Source organism: Lingula anatina, chromosome 4, assembly GCF_051362555.1.
Source record: "Lingula anatina isolate TDL-2025a chromosome 4, LinAna3.0, whole genome shotgun sequence".
NCBI classification, from domain to species: domain Eukaryota; kingdom Metazoa; phylum Brachiopoda; class Lingulata; order Lingulida; family Lingulidae; genus Lingula; species Lingula anatina.
This window is the reverse complement of record NC_141770.1, coordinates 21,697,559-21,718,580: the sequence shown is the minus strand read 5'-3', so window position 1 is coordinate 21,718,580 and position 21,022 is coordinate 21,697,559. Positions and strand designations below refer to the sequence as shown.

General features: G+C 36.6%; 1 protein-coding gene across 1 annotated transcript; it reads right to left on the bottom strand.

Annotated features, from left to right (window-relative positions):
• On the bottom strand, positions 1-20,643 carry LOC106160549 (uncharacterized). Its single transcript, XM_087011476.1, has 25 exons — positions 20,182-20,643; positions 18,387-18,533; positions 17,422-17,607; positions 17,111-17,197; positions 16,589-16,774; positions 16,364-16,466; positions 15,797-15,960; positions 15,022-15,210; positions 14,705-14,764; positions 14,353-14,483; positions 13,858-14,041; positions 13,279-13,481; positions 12,658-12,742; positions 9,887-10,171; positions 7,585-7,731; positions 6,798-6,983; positions 6,543-6,629; positions 6,000-6,185; positions 5,762-5,864; positions 5,054-5,217; positions 4,489-4,677; positions 4,064-4,123; positions 3,707-3,837; positions 1,396-1,579; positions 1-961 (listed from the first exon to the last, which is right to left on the bottom strand). The coding sequence occupies exons 1-25, from the start codon at positions 20,428-20,430 to the stop codon at positions 794-796; spliced, it is 3,864 nt and encodes a 1,287-aa protein (XP_086867602.1). The 5' UTR covers positions 20,431-20,643; the 3' UTR covers positions 1-793.
• Between the last annotated feature and the right edge of the window lie 379 nt (positions 20,644-21,022).

Here is a 21,022-nt window from a genome sequence, read left to right as displayed (position 1 = left end):
TTGAACACGTAGCATGTAATGAATGTGGTATGAGTAGACAAAGACAACTATTATTGAAATATGTGAAATGTACTTGCAAAAATCATTTTCCACTACAGGAAGGTAAGAAAATGTCTGATAATGAATGACCACATTGTTGAGCTGCACATATTGTAAGACATTCATCCTTCGAAGATTTGAAGTAAAAACATAACTGAAGAGACGAATTAGTTTAAATAAAGATTACACCATTTATGAATATTGTACCTGGAAATTGAGTGTACATTTTGGTTTATAGCAATCCATGTACATCAGAAAACAATGTTCAAGCATCTAGGTTGTAACAATCTCCATTGGGAAAATCAAAAACAGCTGCAAGACCGAAACAGCAGGTCAAAACAACAGATAATAGGTCCACTGTGTTGTAATGTTAATATTACCGTCAAGGTAACCACGGAACGTGCAATGACGGTTTCATGAATGTCGCCAACAGCGTCCGATAAGCATCCGAGTAAAATAAATAAGCACCCATGCATGTCCAACAGTTAGATCAAACAACGGCAGTATTAAGCACTCCACGTCCATATATAAAAAGAAAAACGTCAGCTCCTAAAGGCAACATAGAGGCAGCTAAATACAAAGACGCCTGATCATCAAAGTCAGCAGTCTTGAGTAACATATGAAGCCGTCATGAAACTCCCACATAGTTCATCAGTCATTTTGTCTTGATGAGAATTAGAAGCAGCACTATGTATTTGAGAATTCCATACATTCGTTATGTCCCGCATGTTGTAATGTGGTACGTGTACATGCATCACATCTTTAACAGAGGTGAGAACAAGGTACATAGAATCGTTGCCATGGTGACATAAACGGGTTTATCAGCAAACGATATAGAGCCAATACTGACCAGAGTGGCTGGGCAGGATGCTTGTGGTATCTTGTAAGGCGCGCTGATCTGCAATTTCTGGATCAAGTTTCTCTGCAATGAGACGCACATACCATTTAAATCACACACTTACTGACCAAATAACCAAAAAAAACGTGACATTTCAAAGCCCGAAGGATGAGTTGCCATGTTAACTGGTTCATCTCTACCTGAAGATGATACAAACTGATAGAAGCGATACCTATAGATATCTATAGTTGATACCTATAGTTGAAACAATGGTTGAAGAGACTGCAAGCTCGATGCCTTCGGCAACGTGAGCCCCTTGTTGCTCTGCATTTTTTTACCTTGGATTTGGCGTATACCGACAGATACCATTTTGAATGGTGATGTAAACTTTATTGCTCATGCACTGTAGATATTTCCTTCGTCACTAACTGATCCAAATGAAATGCAGTATATACCTTGCATTTAGAACGGACTGTTCTCGGTAAATTGTACTGAATATAATATCGAATTACACTTACGTGTCCATATCCATTTGTTCCAGTACAAATCTGCATTCGAGTGGAATTCATCTCAAGAGCTTGGAATCTATCACGAGCCTTGCCGTCTTGCCAGTTGACCAAGTTTTCCATAACATCATGAAATCTACGTCCTGCGTATTGCGATGGTGCTTGGATAATTACACTGTAGCCATTGTCATCGGACCTAGAATTCCACAAAGAAAGATAATAAGTATCATGCTGTTTAACCACACCAGTGGCAAATTACAATTATAGTCAATTATAGTCAAGAAAACGTACAGACCTACTGAAGATTACGCCACTCTCGTGAAGAATGTACGAGGTGGAGAATTTTATTGTGCAATGCGTGCTTGCCATCTGATACCTGTTCTGGTATAAGAGGTGTGGGTGCCATGAGCATCAAGAAACATTTTGGTAAACCCTACAGTATACCCTGTCCAAAACAATGTACACAAAATAGGGTAATTGTCTGGTCTCAAACAATATGCTTGTCTAGTATGTCTTTCAATTTTCAATTTTTTTTTCGAAACTACAACTGGATGGAGCAATTATATATATATATATATACAGACTTGACATTTAATATGGAATATTTCACTTTCAAAGGTATATCTTGGTAAAATGCGTTCTTTAAAAAAAAACTAAGATCTCCTATTAGATATCTAACTGGAGAAGTGTCTAGTCAGGTGTGTCGCTACCAATTAACTGACAACTCTGTCTGTTGCATTGCTACATTTTGTATTATGCAGTAATTTAATTGGGTAGTGCTCCTTTGGGCTGGTCAAAGCTTGGCTTTGGCGAAGCATGGTTCTGCCAAAAAGTATCCATATGTCGACAACTGCTGCATCTACGAATTTGAAATTTTGCATGCAAGCGGTCGGTTTTGCATTGCGTAAAATGAGTTAAGCAGTGTTTTACAAAATTGTTGATCTGTGCCAGAATGGAGAGAAAAAAACAGACATTGCCAGACGGACTATTGTGTCACACGGTATGGTCCGCACAGTTTTATAGAGTTATGCCAAAACTGATGTACCTACACAGAAGCCACGCTCAATGTATCGAAATCTTACCACCACTGTGCAGGACGCACTGTCCTTCTGGATATGCTGCTGTAACTAAACAAAAGCCACCTAGTCCGTTCAGAATGAGGGGCAAATTACCACCAAAACGCGTTTTTCAAGGCATTTAACGAACACCATACTGGTTTCAGCAGGTTAGGATACAAGACGACCTCTGAGTTAGCCACTGTTAACAGCAAAACAGCGTCGTCTGTTTCTCTAATGAATTGGGGGCCATGATCGTTTCTGGGTAGAACACTGAAACTGCGTGGCTTTCTTTATTGAGGTCAGATTTCACCTGTACTGCCCAACTGGTCAAAACAGAGTAAATAGACATCCTGATGAGTCCTTCGACGAAGCGTGTGCTGCTTCTAAAGTGACTAGGGTCATTGACAGCACCAGTATTTGGAGTAGATACCACATTGGTGCCAAAGCACCAATGGTAGTCATCGACGAAAACCTGAACCAAATCAAATAAAGGAATAATCTGGGAACCAATGTGGTATAATTTGATACTGGAGACCTTAGGAACAGTTTTAGGTTGCACGATGAGATTGCCGGTTCACACAGAGCACTTTTAATAGCAAATAACTTACAGAACCAAAGGAATGAGCAGCTACCTTGGTCATCAAAATCGCCATTTTTGAACCACATAGACAATATGTGGGTGGGTCATTACTCGCCGAATCAACGGCCTACATGCCCTACAACAAAACTGAACCAAATTGAACAAGTTTTGACTGTTCCCTGAAATTTTATTCCAGATTAAACTCTAAAAACCTATCCCATGGAATTCCTTGCCGCTTGACAGCTCTGGTAGCGGCCAGATGAGGTCAGGCGTAACAGCGACTGTTGCTGTGACTAGACACTGATATGAGGGTCTTTTGTGGGGCGTGTAACTCTTTTAAAGACGATAGTTTGGAAAATATGGAGATCTAAAATATCGTTTTCAACGGTTGTCGTATGACATAGAAAAGGCAATGTATTTTTGTTTGCTTCACTGGCGAATTCAATAAATGAACTGATGTCAAAATGACAATAAAGAGATTATTAAAAGTTATTAAAACACGACTGTAATCATTATTTTCATTTATCAGTCACCAAAACAGGAAAAAAACTGATGATTTATGATTTGGAAAAAATATTCCATATTAAATGTCAAGTCTGTGTATATATATATATATATATATATATATATATATATATATATATATATATATATATATATATATATATATTCTGATATCACTTACGATGACGTCAACTGTGGGGCTATTTTGATCAGCTCCGACTGCAGAGGGACGCTGATGCAGTTCGTCAGCTTTACTCGTGGGTAGTATATTATGAACGCCAGGCACATTTCCTCTTTAGTTCCAAGTCCTCCCTACAATGAATAGAATCTAAATTTTTGCGTCAGTACTACCTGAATACCAGTATTTTCAAAGCACCTCTTACAATCATGTTAATTTAAATGCCTACAGTATATTATGTTCAGGTACAGTGTGGAAGTCAGTTCTGCCATCTCTAATGTATTGTCACAGGTATAACAAAATAATAACTGGTAGAAGTTATCACACTGGTTATGTACAGGTGTATGTACAGTATCTCACCCATGTGACATAAGTTCGATCACTGCTCCTGTATTTGCAATGGGTGACCAAATCATCATTCTGAAACAAAGTGCATTTTGAAATTAAAATTAGATTTAATGCATGATCGGTATACATATAATCAATATACACAGAAGACAAGTAAATTAATCACGCAATAGCATTTAGTACCATGAAGCCCGAGTTGCAATAATTATTAGCATGTCCTTATTTAAACATTTAAATCACGTTTATTGAGGAAAATTCTTTTTGGCTTTAAAATTCTGGAAAGATATTATTTAAACCAGCTTTACTTCACCTAGAGGACCAACTACTGGACGAACTCAGATAAATGCATCAGCAAACAACATTTGGGAGTTTATAAGTGTCTAGTCTTCACTATATCAATTTAAAGTTGTATAAAGACATTAAAAAGGTTTAGTCACTGGCATTATTTTCTTCGGTTCTTTGAAATATCTGTACTCCTGATAGTTAAAGTCGTAATTCTCGTCGTATGCCAAATACGGAAATTCTACTCCATCCCGGAAGTGGCGTAGGTAAATAGCAGTTCCCGCCAAATGCGCGTGCAGCACCGCAGCAAACACGTTGATTCCCAATGGTACGTTTTCTAAACCCTGCATATAAGAGTTTAGAGGTGTGAGTTGTTACTATGGGAGTTGTTTGGTCAAAGTGTCTCCAAAACAATAAAAGAACGTTCAGAATCGTTGTAAAAATGGCTCACAAAGAGACCGTTTGTAATAATGGTAGCATTTGCCACACCAAACAGTGCTAGTTTGTCTCATCTAATGATAACAATAGACAACATGGTTTTATCCATTATAAAATGTAGATATTTTCAAAACATAATGTACATTTTTTACAAATATTTTTAAATACCGTTTTGAGTTTTGCTTGCATTGATTTGCAGTTCTATTGCTAGCACAATAGAAGTGCTTTAACTTTTTTGGCACACTTTGAAACTTTAAAATATTTTGATTAGTATTATCTTACACTTTCCATACAATCAGAGCACTGTCCCCAGCTGTAGAATTCGTCATAGTATGGTGGAATGACGTGGTTTCTAGAGACCATAACGCCAACGTCCATTATCCCTGCATCATACTGTCGACGACGTGGTATTAAGGTAAAACGCACACCAGATGAGTCCACGTAATCTGAAATTATTGAAACCCTAAATCGTGAAAAGGACTCTCAAAACTAAAAAAAAAAAGGCAATTTTAAAAATAAGTATAATGCAACTTATTTAGCGACAGATTTTTTTCATTTTAGTGTAAGGTTATACTCACTGGGTAATTTTTTTCAAACGATGGTGGAATTGAAGCATGGGGTGTTGAAACTGGAATTACTGCACTTGGAAATAAAACTAATTGACTAGATGTGATCATTATACCATGTTTTGCAAAAGGATATTATAATCACACGTGCAGTGGACACAGCCATATATATATATATATATATATATATATATATATATATATATATATATATATATTGAAGCAACTTCTTCAACTACTCTCACAGATTTACGTTATATGTTCAGAAATAATGAACGGAAGTTGGAAGAAGAAAACAGATTGCAGTAAAGTAACAGAAAATGTTGTCCAAGCTTCGCCAGAGATAACCAAAACCCGAAACCAATACACGAAAAAGTATATAATATTCCTGAAAACGATCTGTAGACGCATGGTATCCACTCACCATTTCTCAGAGCTGGGTTGTCATAGTGGGTTTCCAACAAAATGAAAGTGGGATCACCTTCACCTCCAAATGGAAAGCCAACATTCTCTGGATACACCTGAACCTGTTAACATTGATAGATCAATTATTAAATTAGACAATTTATAAAATTCGATATCTATACTAATGCTCTTTTAGTGATTGCATAAATATACAAAGTTTTGTCTAACATCAAAATATACACTCTGTTGATACTCACCTCTCCTCCAACCGCCCACGCCATCAGCATTTGTTGGCATAATTCAAGATCTGGAGGCATATTTCCCCTGCCCGTGCAATCTCTACTATAATTGGCGTGGTCGGTGAAGTTGAACTGATGGTTGCAGGCATACACAATAAAGTGATGCACAAGTGCTTCGTTCCCGGTTTGAACTATCGGCTCTGCCTAGATTATATATGAGCATTATATGTATGAGAATGTGCCGGTATATGCATTGCAATTGTTTATTTGCTTCTAGCAAATAAATCGACTGTTCGAGGTCAGATTTCAACCAAACAAAAAGAAAATTATTTTTTTTCATTAAAACATTTTATATTCATAATGAAATAATGTGCAATTGAGATTACTACATGTAAAAATAGGGCGTCGTACAAAGGGTACAAAGTGATGATGGGAGTGTTTGAATTACCCATGCGTTTGATATTTGTCATACTTTGACACGTTGTGCCCCTTTGGTTTCAAACCAAAACAAAAAGGTCGTTTAGATATATACTTCAGTGTAAAATGGAGTATTGAACATACCTTAATCATGTGATGAACGTTACTGAAACTGGGCAGCGTGAAGCCGGAACACCAATATGTTGTGTCGGAAGTTGAAGGTACTTGAACCTGGTAGTGTAAGATACAGTATTATAATATATGGGTGAATGGTCTTGGCCATTAATAATTAGAATCAATAATACAATCCGTCCAGGTCATTACCTAGTGAAAGGTTTAGGGTCGAGAACGCACAACGTCGGTCTTTTAAAATACTTATCATCCACACAATTCATCTACCTTATTATTTAGAAACTCCAAGGTATATGCATCGTTTGGTATAGTGACAGTGTTAACTGGATTATCAGCGGGGTCCAAAAGGAACATGCTCTTTGCTCCACGGTTCACGTTCCCATGGTACAGAAAGTCCGTCTGAGTCAGGGGGTCTGAATCGTGGTAAGCCCAAATAAAGCGCATGGTACTTTGCTGAAATGAAAATTATTTTATATTGAGTACATTTATCAAAAATTACGACAGGCTTGAAATAAACTGTTTTTTTTTCTCTCTCATCTTTTTAAATAAAAAACGAGTCCAAATTTTTAAGAGAAGGGGTTCTGCCATCCTTCTTTCTCAAATCAGTGAGATTTATTTATCCATGAAAGAAACAAACAACTTCTGGCATATTGAACAACCATTCCAAGCACATCATTTGTCAAAATTGATAATATTTAATATCTTATATAATTTCTGTGCACATCGGCCTTTTTATAAAACGTTTTTGTTGTCCTGCTCCCTGTGTGCATTACATGAGAAAATAGAGAAAAATTATTAAACGTACACCATACTTATGTGTAAGAATCTCTTATAAAAATATAGAATATAATTTTTCTTATTTACTATAATCATATTTTAATTGTTTGTTTACCTTTTGATTTATTGTGGAAAATAGGGCAGATATACAATATATTACTTCGATAACAAACATGTTTACAGGATGTTTCTGAGGTGCGCACCAAAATAATTATAGCAATCACATATAAAAAATATTTGTAGTTCAACGTTACCAGGAAATATTCCTAACACTCACTGTTATCTTGTTATCTTTACTATCACATGTGTCCAGTCTACGCGTAAAGCGTAATGTCGTAAAGGTGCTGTTCTCACTGCCAGAGATCAGCTCCACATCTTGGCTCTTGTCAATAGAGGGCATTTGCTTCGCTGTCGCGTAGCAATCCTAAAATATGGATAAAAGAAGCTATGCGATTATGATATACTCAAAAGCAAGCAAGCAACAAAGTTTTTGCATAAAGCTGTATGAAATTAGAAATGTAGTACCATTATATCTATTCTTAGAATGGCATGGTATGAAATATATTCGACGCTTTTAAAGGTTGCACAATTATAGTTTAGAAAGCATGTTTCCTGCTCCAGCGTTCGCCCAAGAAATTAAGAGATGTATTTGTTTTTTATAACACCATCATCGACCAGCATTTAACCTAAAGCATGTCGTCGCAGAAGGACTTTATACATGAATATTTAAAGTAAATGTTAAAATGTATGAAATGTCACAAGACTCACTTCCAATGAAGCTATCGTTCTACGTAGATTGATTCAATCCGCGGGGACTCTCGCTGAATGCAATCAGATTAACAGATTAAGTTGAGTGGAATATAGAAAAGCTGGTGATTATACCAGCATGTTCGAAACAGCAAACATAGTGCTGTGAAGTGTGGCCTACTGTGTTTATAATATAATTTGAACTTATCTGTTAAGGTCTGCACATCAACTTATAACAAAAATGACCTCATACTATATTTGCAACGTTACTGTAGAATTTTAAGTTTTAAAGGATCCAAAAGGTTTTTAAATAGTTTTTATCTATCTGCTGTCTCTAGTTTTAAGAACAAAAAATGGTAATTTTAGCAACAATATTTTAAAAACTATATTGTTACCTTATACTTTATTCACTTCACCCGAAAAGCAATCCAATTCCGTTATATGTTAACTTTAATTTGTATATCAATGTCTGAATAAACTCTTATCTTATGTGTGTGGAACGCCATCACTCTGCAAAAGTAACAAAACTTTTTGACCCCACGCACAGACGCGTCAGTATATCCCCCAATCCAGACGATTCTTTTAAGTATTAATATTAATATTAATATTAAAATACTGGAATATGGCTTTGATTTTTTTATTGTCGTTGCCTTATCCATTAGTTGTATAAGCAATAAATTATTGTGAAACAAGTATTTTAGAAGTTGAATAAAACATTGGTTCATAACCTGATTTTCTGTATCACTTTCCACACTGCACTAGGGATGACACTATTTGAACTGGGGAGCATAGCTCAAGGTCTCCTAATACTCAGATAAGATGAAGGTATATTTAACCAATAAATACAGAAAATATACAATGTCGGAAATACTTTGCCCTGTAAAAAGTCTCATTAATAAAAAGTATTTTTTATGAATAAGAGATTTTACGACTTTGTATTAAAAAGTGATATGGCTAAAGGATAAAAGTTACAAAAAGGTCGTACTACACCTTTCACTGAACGGATCGCACAGGGCATAGTAGATTTTCAAGGCGTTCGGCATGTTGGTTGCATAAAAAATGAATAACTAAATAACGAGCAGAAACTAAGTTTAACGCGAACACAACATTTTACTAAAAATCAAATTTCGGATTTTTTTTTTATTTTGGATAGTGAAGGGGAGACACTTTTTCGGTTGTTTGAAAGAACTTACGTTTAAGTTAATTGAACAGTTTGAAAGATATGCTGTACTTAAACTTAAAAGGAGACGCGCACCTTTTTTTGATAGGATAAACCTCATTTTCTGATTCAGTTATCTGGATAAGCATTTGATCGAGGTCAAAACATCCCGATAAAGGGACTGATAAGAAATATAAGCACTTGCTTGACTTTAGGTTGTTCCGTTAGGACTACACAGAGAAAACTTTCCTGTACTTTGTAGCTGGAAATATAGTTATCAAGCATTTTAGGGTGTTTTTGTGCGGCTTGAATTGACAAAGATAAGTTGTTTTGCGGGATAAGGGGACCTAGAACTCTAACACTGGGTCAGATTCAAAAGTGCGCATGTGCATTAAGATTAGTAACACATTCAATAAACGTAAATGTTGACCGGAATCATTATTCAATATTTGGTTTCTAGCAGTTAATATTTAATACATGGCAAAAAGCAGAAAAAGTGCGTCCGCTTAACAGCCTCCTCCATAGTCCAAGAAATGCCTCTTGCTGATTTTTCTTTTTTAAAACAAATGAACGTTTTAGTCGTTATAATTCTGCTGAAAAAATACAGTTTACCAATACCACTTCAAAACACACAAAAAGAAAATTAACTATAAATGTACCATAACCCGTTTACCTTCAAGTACGCCGTCCCATCTTTCACCCATCCGATAACGATATCCGCCCCTGTCATACCCCCATTGGGAGAGAATCCAAGTCCTATATAGCCTGTGGTACGAACCTGGGTCTCAAACGTGATAGTTTCATTGTCGAATTTCCAGGATAAAAAGAAGACGTCATCCTTAAGTACCACATGGTGAGTGAAATCCGCCAAACTCGGTATGGCGAGTGCGACAAGAAGTGGTAGAACTCTGAAAACCAGCATTTTAGAAACACTGACTTCAATGTTAACTCCAAACTGCTAAAAAGTTCCCAGCACGTTAAACACGTTTTTATAAATAATTGATTGGCAGCTTAAACTTTTCTGTTATAAAATGCCAGCCTCAGTAATAACTAGGGTCGTGACGGGATGCTGCATTAGAAACTGGGTTGTTAGTGTCGATGAAAGGCTGTCCTTGTGACGTACGAGTGTGAGGGTACACAAATATCGCGAAAGACATAAGGCCCTTTTTGTACTCACTATTTACCCGCTCTATTTAATGACTCTTATAAATGTAAGAGAAGGAATACTCACAACTTTGCAGTCCTGAGAGAGGGCATAAAACACGAAAAATGTTGTTTATGCCCTTATTAGTGACTGTTATAAATGCATCCCAGCTGATAGTACTTTTATTCAATACATATAAAACTATTGCCTCTAGATTGGAATGTTTTTTACTTGTTTTATTATTGTTATTATTATTATAAATAGCTGTAACGAAACATTTGCAGAGGAAAGTGGCGGCCTCTTGTTTCCCTTTTATAGCACTGTGAGAAGTGCGCAGTTGTCTCACCATTAATTACTTGTACAACGTACATATTCAGTAGTAAGACGAATGGGCAATGAAACTTAATTTAAACAACTCAAACCAGTACCGCAGTGCACTAATTCAATATCCCAAAATATTTGGCAAGAAATTGTTATTAGCATTCGAACTCAAACTGATGGTAATTAGATTAATTGTTTTGACTTCCTGTTGCTTGTTATAATATTTCTAATTCCATATAATTTATGCTCATTAGATTTTCCACCAAATTATTTTTCCCATTAGAAAAGTACGTAAATCTGTACTCCCAATGCCAACATTAGAACCTATATTTGATGTTGAATATGAGGTAAAGTCTTTTCGTATTGATGTAGACTTCCTGCTATTGTTTATTTAGCGATAAAGGGGATATTTGAGATATAAGTAAATTTTATCTAAGATGAATTTTTGTTCGGTACAAATGGTTACACTATACGCAAACTTCGGTCTTGTTTATGTTCACGTACAAAACGCTTGTCATCATTCCTTGTGACAAATTCCATGAACACTTGCGCGTTAAGAACTTCTGTGATTGTAATTGTTTTATACCGGGAATCAAGCAACTATGGTTGAAGGTGAACAGCATCGGCCATACATGTATAATTTAAGCGACAGACACCCAAGCTGGCTAACTCATTCGTATTTTAATTCGTAATAAAGGAGAGAGAGAGAAAAAAATACTAGAGGCAGGCTGGTGGTTTACAATATTTATTATGGCACGGAGATGCTTTGATATAGACATTGTCTATAAATACAACACAAATTATACCAAACATCAAAAAAGTGATTTTTATACTAAGACAAAGATTAAGGTAATTACATGAATTGTAAGTAAAACACAAATTCTAATTAAGTATACAGTGGGAAATATACGCGGGACCATGAAGGCCGACGCCCCACAAAAGAAAGAAAAGAAAATAGAAACACTGACAAGTACACGTAGATGCGATGAATGTGGTAAGAGGAGAGAGGTGCCGTAGGAGGCCACAGGACCACAAGAAGGAAAAAAATGATATATATCTTAAATAATAATAGATTAATAGAAAATAAAATAAAATCATGCCGCCAACCTGAGACATAAATAATGAGAGCGATGAAATGAAAAAGTGTTCATTCATAAAGTATACTAAAGTAGCTGGAAAAATTAGTTAAATGTAAAAGCAGTAAAAAGTTAAATGTTAAATGTAAAACCAATAATAACTTTGCACTAGATAAGACAAATATCTATTAATAAATGATTATGTTGCTCAATTGTACACTAAGCAAGACCTAAATTTGAATATATCACGTAAAAACATAACTGGAGTAATACTACTACTATCTCCTGTTACGCCGTTGGGCGTCTAGGGCGTCAACAAAGGTCCTCCACTCCTCTCTGTCTCTCGCTGTGTTGAATTGTCCCCCAACTTTCACCCAGTTGTTTCAATTCTGCTTCAACTGTCCTCCTCCATGTGGTCTTGGGTCTGCCCCTTTTTCTATGCCCCTCTGGTGTCCAGTACATGGCTACTTTAGTGGTGGAATTTGGGTCTTTCCTCAGAACATGGCCAATCCATTTCCATCTTCTTGTCCTGATGATTTCACTTATACTTCTCTGGTTTGTTTGCTTTAGCAGATCATCATTAGATATAGTTCTTGGCCAAAATATTTTTAATATTTTTCTGAGGCTTGAAGTGTGAAAAGTAGACAACTTTTTAATATCTTCTTCAGTTATGCGCCAGCATTCCGAACCATAGAGAAGAGTTGATAGTATACAGCTCTCAAATATTCGGAGTTTGGTTTTTATACTATATTGAGAGCATTTCCAGATTTTGTTTAAGCTCTTAAAGGCATTTCTGGCTTTGGTTAGTCTGTTGTTGACATCTCTACTGGTTCCTCAATCTGTGGCTACAATGCTTCCTAGGTATGTAAAGCAGCTGGTGTTATTAAGGATGCAGCCTTCCACTTCAACTGGTGGTGGTGATTGTATATTTAATGCCATCACTTCAGTCTTCTTTTTGCTTATCCTAAGCCCAATTTGCTGACTGCAACTGGAGTAATGTAATAGATTAATTAAAGTTTAGACCATTAACAAATATTGTAGTAGGAATATGCGTGAAAAAAACAATGGCAAATTATCTACTGTCAGATTATATTACAATACTATTAGGAAAATCAAAAACAGCTGCAGTAGTGAAGCAAAAATTTGAGTCAAACTCCAGTTACTAAGTCCACTGTGTTGCAGTTTTATTCATAATATAAGTGTCAAAAAAGAGCCACAAAACGTTCAATTATGGTTCACATGAACGTCCAAACGTGTGTGATAATCCATGTTAAGTTAAATATCCTATTCCAAACAACAGACCGAATAAACAACTAGTAATGTACTTCATATATCATAAGAAAAGACAGATGTAAACTCCGAGGCAGGTAAATACAAAGACGCGTGATCATCAAGGTCAAAAGTCTTGGGTAAATTGAGGCTCTAGGTAGAAAACCCCCACAGGTTTTATCTTCTTGAATATTATAAAGAAATCCTGGAACTAAATAAATTCGCTGTTTCCTGCATGCTGACGTATGGCATCACATCCTCGACAGCAGTGTGAACAAGCCACACAGAACGGTTGCCATGGTAACAGAAACCGTTCTATCAGCAGACGATATAGACCCAATGGTGACTGGAGTGGTTGAAGTGGTTGGAGTGGTTGGAGTGTGAGTGGTTGTGGATGGACACGATGCTTGGGGAAGTTTGTATGGTGCGCTGATCTGCAATTTCTGGATCAGGCTCACCTGCAACGAGACGCGAATAACCGTTAAATGATATTCTAACAGATCATATTTCCAACAAATGAAACTTCGAACCTTAAGGACGGTTGCCATGTTAACAGGTTCAGCTCTATGTGAAGAAGACAAACTTAGACAGTTGAAGCAATGGTTAGAGATACTGCATGCATGGTCCCTTTGGAAACGTGAACGACGTGCTGATGTGCATTTTTTTAATTTGGCGGATACCAACTGATACATTTGAATGGTGATTTAAACTTTATTGCATATACATTGCAGATATTCCATTCGTAACTAAGCTATCCAAATGAAATACATATACCTTGCATTTAGAACGGAATGTTTTTGGTGTTTTTGTGATAAAAGACCAAATTATACTTACGTGTCCATATCCATTTATTCCCTGACAAAATTGCACTCGTGTGGAATTCATCTCGAGAGCTTGAAATCTTACACGAGTCTTGTCGTCTTGCCAGTTCACCAAGTTTTCCATGACATCTGTAAATCTACGCCCTGCATATTGCGATGGTGCTTGGATAATAACACTGTAGCCATGGTTATTCGAACTAAAATTTAAAATACACCCAATAAATTGCCGTTTAGCTTACACTGGTTTAAATTCAATATTTCGCCTTGTTGCAATTCATAATGGCATACATCCATGAAAAACGAACATGAACAGACCTGCAGTTAAAAGCTGCGATCTTCTTTGAGGTGGCCCTTTCAAATTCTTTGATAGAGAGAATTCCTAAACGAACAGGACACATGAGGGGAAGGTATAAATTTTCAATAGTGCCCTTATCCAAAAGTCTGAAACTGCAAGTACCCACTTATAGAAGATATTAAGCCACTGACATGACAACACTATGTTACTTACGATGGCGTCAACTGCGGGGCGATTTTGATCATCTCTGACTGCAGATTAGCGCTTTGGCACCCCGACATGTTCACTCGTGGGTAATAGTACAAAAACGAAAGGCACATTTCTTGCCTGGTTCCGAGTCCACCCTAAAATCATATTTGATTTACATCTTGAATACCTGATGCACTTTCAACATGCCAAACACCGTGCCGTTATGTAAAACGACAACGGTATTGTTATGTTGCTGGTCCCACAAACGTTTGCGTGTTATTTGCCCTTAAACAATTAAGAATTCAGTTCTTCCATCGTTATTATTGTCCAAAAATAGGAATGTCATAAAAGTAAAAAGTAATACTGCAAATCTTACCCACGTGACAGCGGTTCGATCACTGCTCTTATATTTACACTGGGTCACCAAGGCATCATTCTGAAATATTTTTTTCAAATTAATGTTTAAACTAAACATGAGGTGTATCATTTTACAAGGCGCAAACTAATTTCTTTTTTAAATAAAACTTATGATGTCAGAACACGAAGACATTCCATTCCCCGACATTTAACATTTCTTAGTCAACTATATGAATTATCATTATATACAGCAAAAAACTGAAACTTGAAAGTCCACGGTAAAACTTTCTCTATCCATTAATAAACAGGCAATTAAGCAAGGAAATATGAAGTCACCGGAAGAATTCTTTTCGGTTCCTTGAAATATCTGCCTTCTTGATAGTTGAAATCGTAGCTTTCGTCATATGCTATGTAAGGAAGTTCCACTCCGTCCCGGAATTGACGTAGATAAATTGCAGTTCCCGCCAAATGTGTGTGCAGCCCCACAGCCAATACGTTGATTCCTTCTGGCACATTTTCTAAAGCCTGCATGTATAGAAAAAAGGGACAAAGTAAACGAGGGGGCGAGCATGTATTTTCAATAATGCCCAAAGTAGTTTGCGGGTCAGGGGGCAGATCAGAGGTAGAAAATTCCATGCAATTTCACTTGGTTCGGTTCATACAAGAGTATTTTGTATCATCCAATGCCATTATACATCCTTCGAGTGGCGATACAATATATAATTATAAATTAACCTGAACTGCATGAGTTTTAAAACTTGTTTGAAAGTTTGCAAACTGGTGTTCAATTGCAAATTTAATTGAAAGTTGGTCTTATACCTGCAAAGGTAGGCATGAAGCTTGTACTAACGTAAGCATACCTCAGGGTTACAAAACACTCATATGTAGCACATTTTTACCATTAATTTTATTTATTTATTGTTGTTTTCTTGTGTTGTCTTAATTACAGCTCAAATGTATAAAAAAAATTGCAATACTGTTACGGTATTTATCCCTGTACTTTTGCGAAAAAAAGTCGGGGATCACGTAATCCCGTCCGTTCGTAAGTCTGTCCGTCCTAAAGTGCGTGCGTCTGTTCATGTCTAAAAATTGTCATTTGGTGCATTCTTACACTTTCCATACAATCGGAGCACTGTCCCCAGCTGTAGAATTCGTCATAGTACGGTGGAATGACGTGATTTCTAGTGACACTAACGCCAACAGACATTATCCCTGCATCATACTGTCGCCGACGTGGTATTAAGGTGAAACGCACACCAGATGAGTCCACGTAATCTGAAAATGTCGAAAAGGAACACCATAAAAGGGGGTAGCAAACTAAGAAGTATGCTCTTCTAAGTGAGTGAACTACTGCGTAAACTGGCTATAGCTGCAATAGGCAGAATAAAAACTCAGAATGCAAAGTAAGTTTGTATTTTGTTTGTGAATTTATTAGTTTTCCTCAACTGGAAGAGGTATAATTATCGCTGAAGCAGCTCAACAATATGAAGAAAATCGTTACTGGAATACGCCAAACGCAAAGAAAGGCGCAAACAAGGTGCAAAAAAACACAGTGTTGAGGGAATTTTTAAACCAATAAATTCTTTTAACTGTATTTGTAAATGACATTTGATTTTTGCGACGTTGCATATACATGTATTAAACCGCTTTTGTCTGAAGATGTGGGATTGCCACTTACCATTCCTCAGAGCTGGGTTGTCATAGTGGGTTTCCAGCAAAACGAAAGTGGGATCACCTTCACCTCCAAAAGGAAAGCCAACATTCTCTGGGTACACTTGAACCTATAATCATTGATTGAGCAATTGCTAAATAAGCCAGTTTACAAAATCTATATCAATAAAAATAGAAAAAATTAATGATTACAAACATTTAACACATAAATGTAGACCCTGTCGACACTCACCTCTCCTCCAACCGCCCACGCCATCAGCATTTGTTGGCATAATTCAAGATCTGGAGGCATATTTCCCCTGCCCGTGCAATCTCTACTATAATTGGCGTGGTCGGTGAAGTTGAACTGGTGGTTGCAAGCATACACTATAAAATGATGCACGATAGCTTCGTTCCCAGCTTGAACTATCGGCTCTGCCTGAAAGATATGAGCATTTTATGCATGTATGGATATTTATTATTGATTTACTCTGTGCAAATAAACCGACTATAAAAAGTCAGTGCTGTACGGCCTCGAACTTTGCTTTCAGCCTATCAAAAAGGGGCAGTTTTCGTGTTGTCTTCAATACTGCACATCAGTTGGTGAAATACGAGGGGGAGGGGGTAAAAAACGCGTCGTGCAAAGGGTACAATCTGATTATGAATGTAATCGTATTATCCATGCGTTTTGGAGCTTGTCACATTTAGACACGCGAGTCCCCTCTCTTTGACTTTCAACAAAAACAATAACAGTTGCTTAATACAGGGTTCATACCTTTATCATGTGATGGACGCCAGAAAAACTCGGCAGCGTAAAACCGGAACACCAATACGTTGTGTCAGAAGTTGAGGGTACTTGAACCTGGAAATTGAAAACTGGTGAAAAAACGGAGTAATAATTCCGTTTTAGGTCCTCCTGAGTTGAAATGTTAATTTCAAGCGTTGGTATATCAAAGATCTATCATAGCTTTTCAACTAATTTACTTGTGTCTGGGGAAATTATTGGAGTAGAACGGATTGGCAATTAATCTACAGAAGGCATGAGATCCTTGTTACGTATGGAATTGATATACTTCATTGATTTACCTTATTATTAATAAAATCCATGGTATATGCATCGTTTGGTATAGTGACAGTGTTAACTGGATTATCAGCGGGCTCGAGAAGGAACATGCTCTTCGCTCCGCGGTTCACGTTTCCATGGTACAGAAGGTCTGTCTCAGTCAATGGGTCTGAATCGTGGTAAGCCCATACGATACGCATGGTACTTTGCTAAAAAAATGTATCGTTTTGAATATATATATATATATATATAAATCGCGAACCACAACAGTATAATGTAACATGTTACCGAAACCAAAACCAACCATTGGTGCAAGTGGTTTATTCTGTGCTATATAACCAGAGCGAGCCTTTCAGTTTTATGTAATATGAGAGTAAATGCTTCATATTTACAACTGAACTAATGGGTAACACACACCCGACTAATAACGCATTAAAGCAAGTATATCTATTCATGCGTTCACAATATTTATCAGTCAGTCTTCTTCAGGTAACATAACCACACATAGTGATTATTAATTTGATACATTATTTTTCTTTCTCAAATAGAATACTTATTATCTGATTGTACAAACATGCCACAAGTTTGAATACCCATAAAAAGTTCCTCTTTGCTCATCATTTATTTCAATTGATATTATGTTGTTTAATGTGCACTTTGGACTTCTTATAAATCATCCATGTTGTACTACCCGGTGCACTTGTGGGCATTAAATAAAAATAAAGGAAATGTTTTTAATATACAGCATACGTCTACCAAGCAATTATAAAACATGTAACTGGCATCATTCCTCTTACAAATTTGGAATATAAATAGCTTAATTTGCGTACTTTTTTCAATTGTACGTTTCCTTTTTGCTTTACTTTGGAAAATCAAGACAGGACTTTTACTGCAATAGTAAAAACAAGTTATTTTCGACGTAGACCCCCGAAAATTAAGAATGGTAATCACTTGGGAAATTATTCCAGAAATTATTTTTATTACTCACTGTTATCTTGTTATCTTTGCTATCACACGTGTCCAGTCTACGCTTAAAGCGTAATGTTGTAAAGGTGCTGTTCTCGCTGCCAGAGATCAGCTCCACATCTTGGTTCTCGTCGATAGAGGGCACTTGTTCCGCCGTCGCGTAGCGGTCCTAAACCACGGATAAAAATAACTACTAGTTTAAAGATACAATCAAAAACAAGAAAGCTGCAATGCTACAGGAAAAATCCAATAATAAACAGGTTTTTGTTTAAAAAAAAAAACATATTCTATCAAACGTTTTAATGTCAGCAGCTTTTTTAGTTATAACCGTGTGCAGATTAACCGACCTTTAACCGAAAACATTTCAATAGTCGCCCCCACTAATAATAATGATTATAAAACTTTATTTAGCAAATATTTATGTATAAAAAATACCTCAGGTATTTGCTTCTAAGTAAAATATAAGATAACTAAAACTGTGAATATAATAGTCGCCCCCACTAATAATAATGATTATAATACTTTATTTAGCAAATATTTATGTATAAAAATACCTCAGGTAAAATATAAGATAACTAAAACTGTGAATATAATATTATTTATGAATAATTACATAAAAAATAAATTAAAAATTGCAGGTAGAACAAGAAACAGCTGAAGGGTTAAAGCTCAAGAACCTCTTTTTCAACAACAGCATGGTAATTGTTGACTTTCATCGATGCAGTGGGTCTGTTCAAACGCAAACCATTTCCATGCAAAGATTAACTTAAAGCACGCCTGCAAATATATGTATTTACCAAGTAAATAATTAACTTTATGAGATGCCATTTTGTCTTTTTAATGTTGTCGCCCTATGACGCAAATCAGCCGGGCTTGCACTTGTAGATGTAACGCGAATCTTAATTTCCTCGCGTTGCTGTGACCTTTAAACACATACTGGTATCAATTGTTCGCTTCTAAAGTACCATTGAAAAACCTGCCTATTGTATCCCTTCCCTCCAGTATTGACTGACTATAGAGCCAAGGGTAAAAACCAGATCACGTTATGAAAGTTGTTAATATGCAACAACAAAAACTTGACAAATTTAAGGCACACTGTTCACTGCATTTTCACCATCTTCACTAAAAAATACACCATATATTTAACGTAAACAAGTTTTGGAGGGCCAGACACAAGTCTTTGGCGCGAGTTCTGAACGATCAGTTCCTTCGGTAAAGAATGATGGAGACTAAGCGAGATGGCTGGGGAGTTTACTGCAACTACGAGGAGACTACCCTTCATCTCCATGGAAATACCCTGTGACCAATGGCGAGGATAGGTCAAAACTAATTAATTCTCCAAGCGGTTGCAGGTCCGATGTCAAATGAGTATTATTTTCATTAAAAAAATTCACTTAAATTATGATGCGATGTTTATTTTTCAAGAAGTAGGTATTCAGACAATACAAGGGGCGTATACAGGATTATTTGAATAACTGCCATTTGGTGCAGTTTAGAGCTATGATTCAACTAGTCAAAATTCAAATTTCAAGAGGGGGTCCTTGGTGTGATTTTTTTTTCAGAAATCGAGTCAGGACCCCCCTGAAGCCCCTAAATCCGCCACTACATTAGGATGCAAAAGGCAGAATAAATGCACCGTTACTTTCATAACCTCCTCCGCCTTGTACCAAGAGATGCCTCTCGACGACCTTTTCTCGTTTCCTTTTACAATTAAACACTTAGTCAATAAAAAAAACTGCTGATGAAGCGCAATGCTAGAACCACGCCCTTGTAAAACAAAAAAAAAATATGATAAAATAATATCTACTGTTGGTTACCTTCAAGTACGCCGTCCCATCTTTCACCCATCCGATGACGATATCCGCCCCTGTCATACCCCCATTGGGAGAGAATCCAAGTCCTATATAGCCTGTGGTACGAACCTGGGTCTCGAACGTGATGGTTTCATTATCGAATTTCCAGGACAAAAAGTAGACGCCATCCTTAAGTACCACATGGTGAGTGAAATCCGCCAAACTGGGTATGGCGAGTGCGAAAAGAAGTGGTAGAACTGTAGATACCAACATTTTCGCAACTCTGTCTCAATGATAACTGCAAACTGCTAAAAAAACGCGCGTTACTCACGATTTTTATATGTGATAAATAGGCTGTTAAGTCACTTCTTCTATAAAATGTCACCTTCAAACTTTAGTTATGCACGGGGTGTTGTGCAAGAAGCCGGAATGTATATCCATGAAAGGCTTAATAAAAGAAAATCGATTGTGAGGGTACACAAAAATCGCGCAGGACATAATGCCCTTTTGTGTGTGCTGTTTACCCGCTCTATTAAATGACCCACTGTCGGTAACAGAAAGAGGGTCTGCAATCGTGCATTTAAACGAACAAAAAGGTTCAACAGCAAAACGAGAGAAAAAGATAATCAAAAAGCAACAGATGTCATGAAACACACTGCTTGTCAGTATGATCCTCCGCAATGGGTTAAATCATTGACAGTTTCCCTGATTCAAAAGGGACGCAATATAAAAAAGTAATGTTTGTTCAGGTACTATTGATCTACTTATAAGAATTCACACAGATGTGCACCGATTGTAACGAATAACTTATTCCTAAAGGAGTAATGACTGATTTCAAAAGGAAATGTTGACTACAGGTGTATTT

What these genes read in the sequence shown, in the direction of transcription:
- LOC106160549 (XM_087011476.1), bottom strand. Translation starts at nt 20,430, where the DNA reads ATGTTGGTATCTACAGTTCTACCACTTCTTTTCGCACTCGCCATACCC. An exon ending in ATGGGACGGCGTACTTGAAG is followed by an intron (nt 7,732 to 9,886) that starts GTAAACGGGTTA and finishes TCCATATTTTAG; the next exon opens with GATTGCTACGCGACAGCGAA. An exon ending in GTAAAGATAACAAGATAACA is followed by an intron (nt 6,984 to 7,584) that starts GTGAGTGTTAGG and finishes TTTTCATTTCAG; the next exon opens with CAAAGTACCATGCGCTTTAT.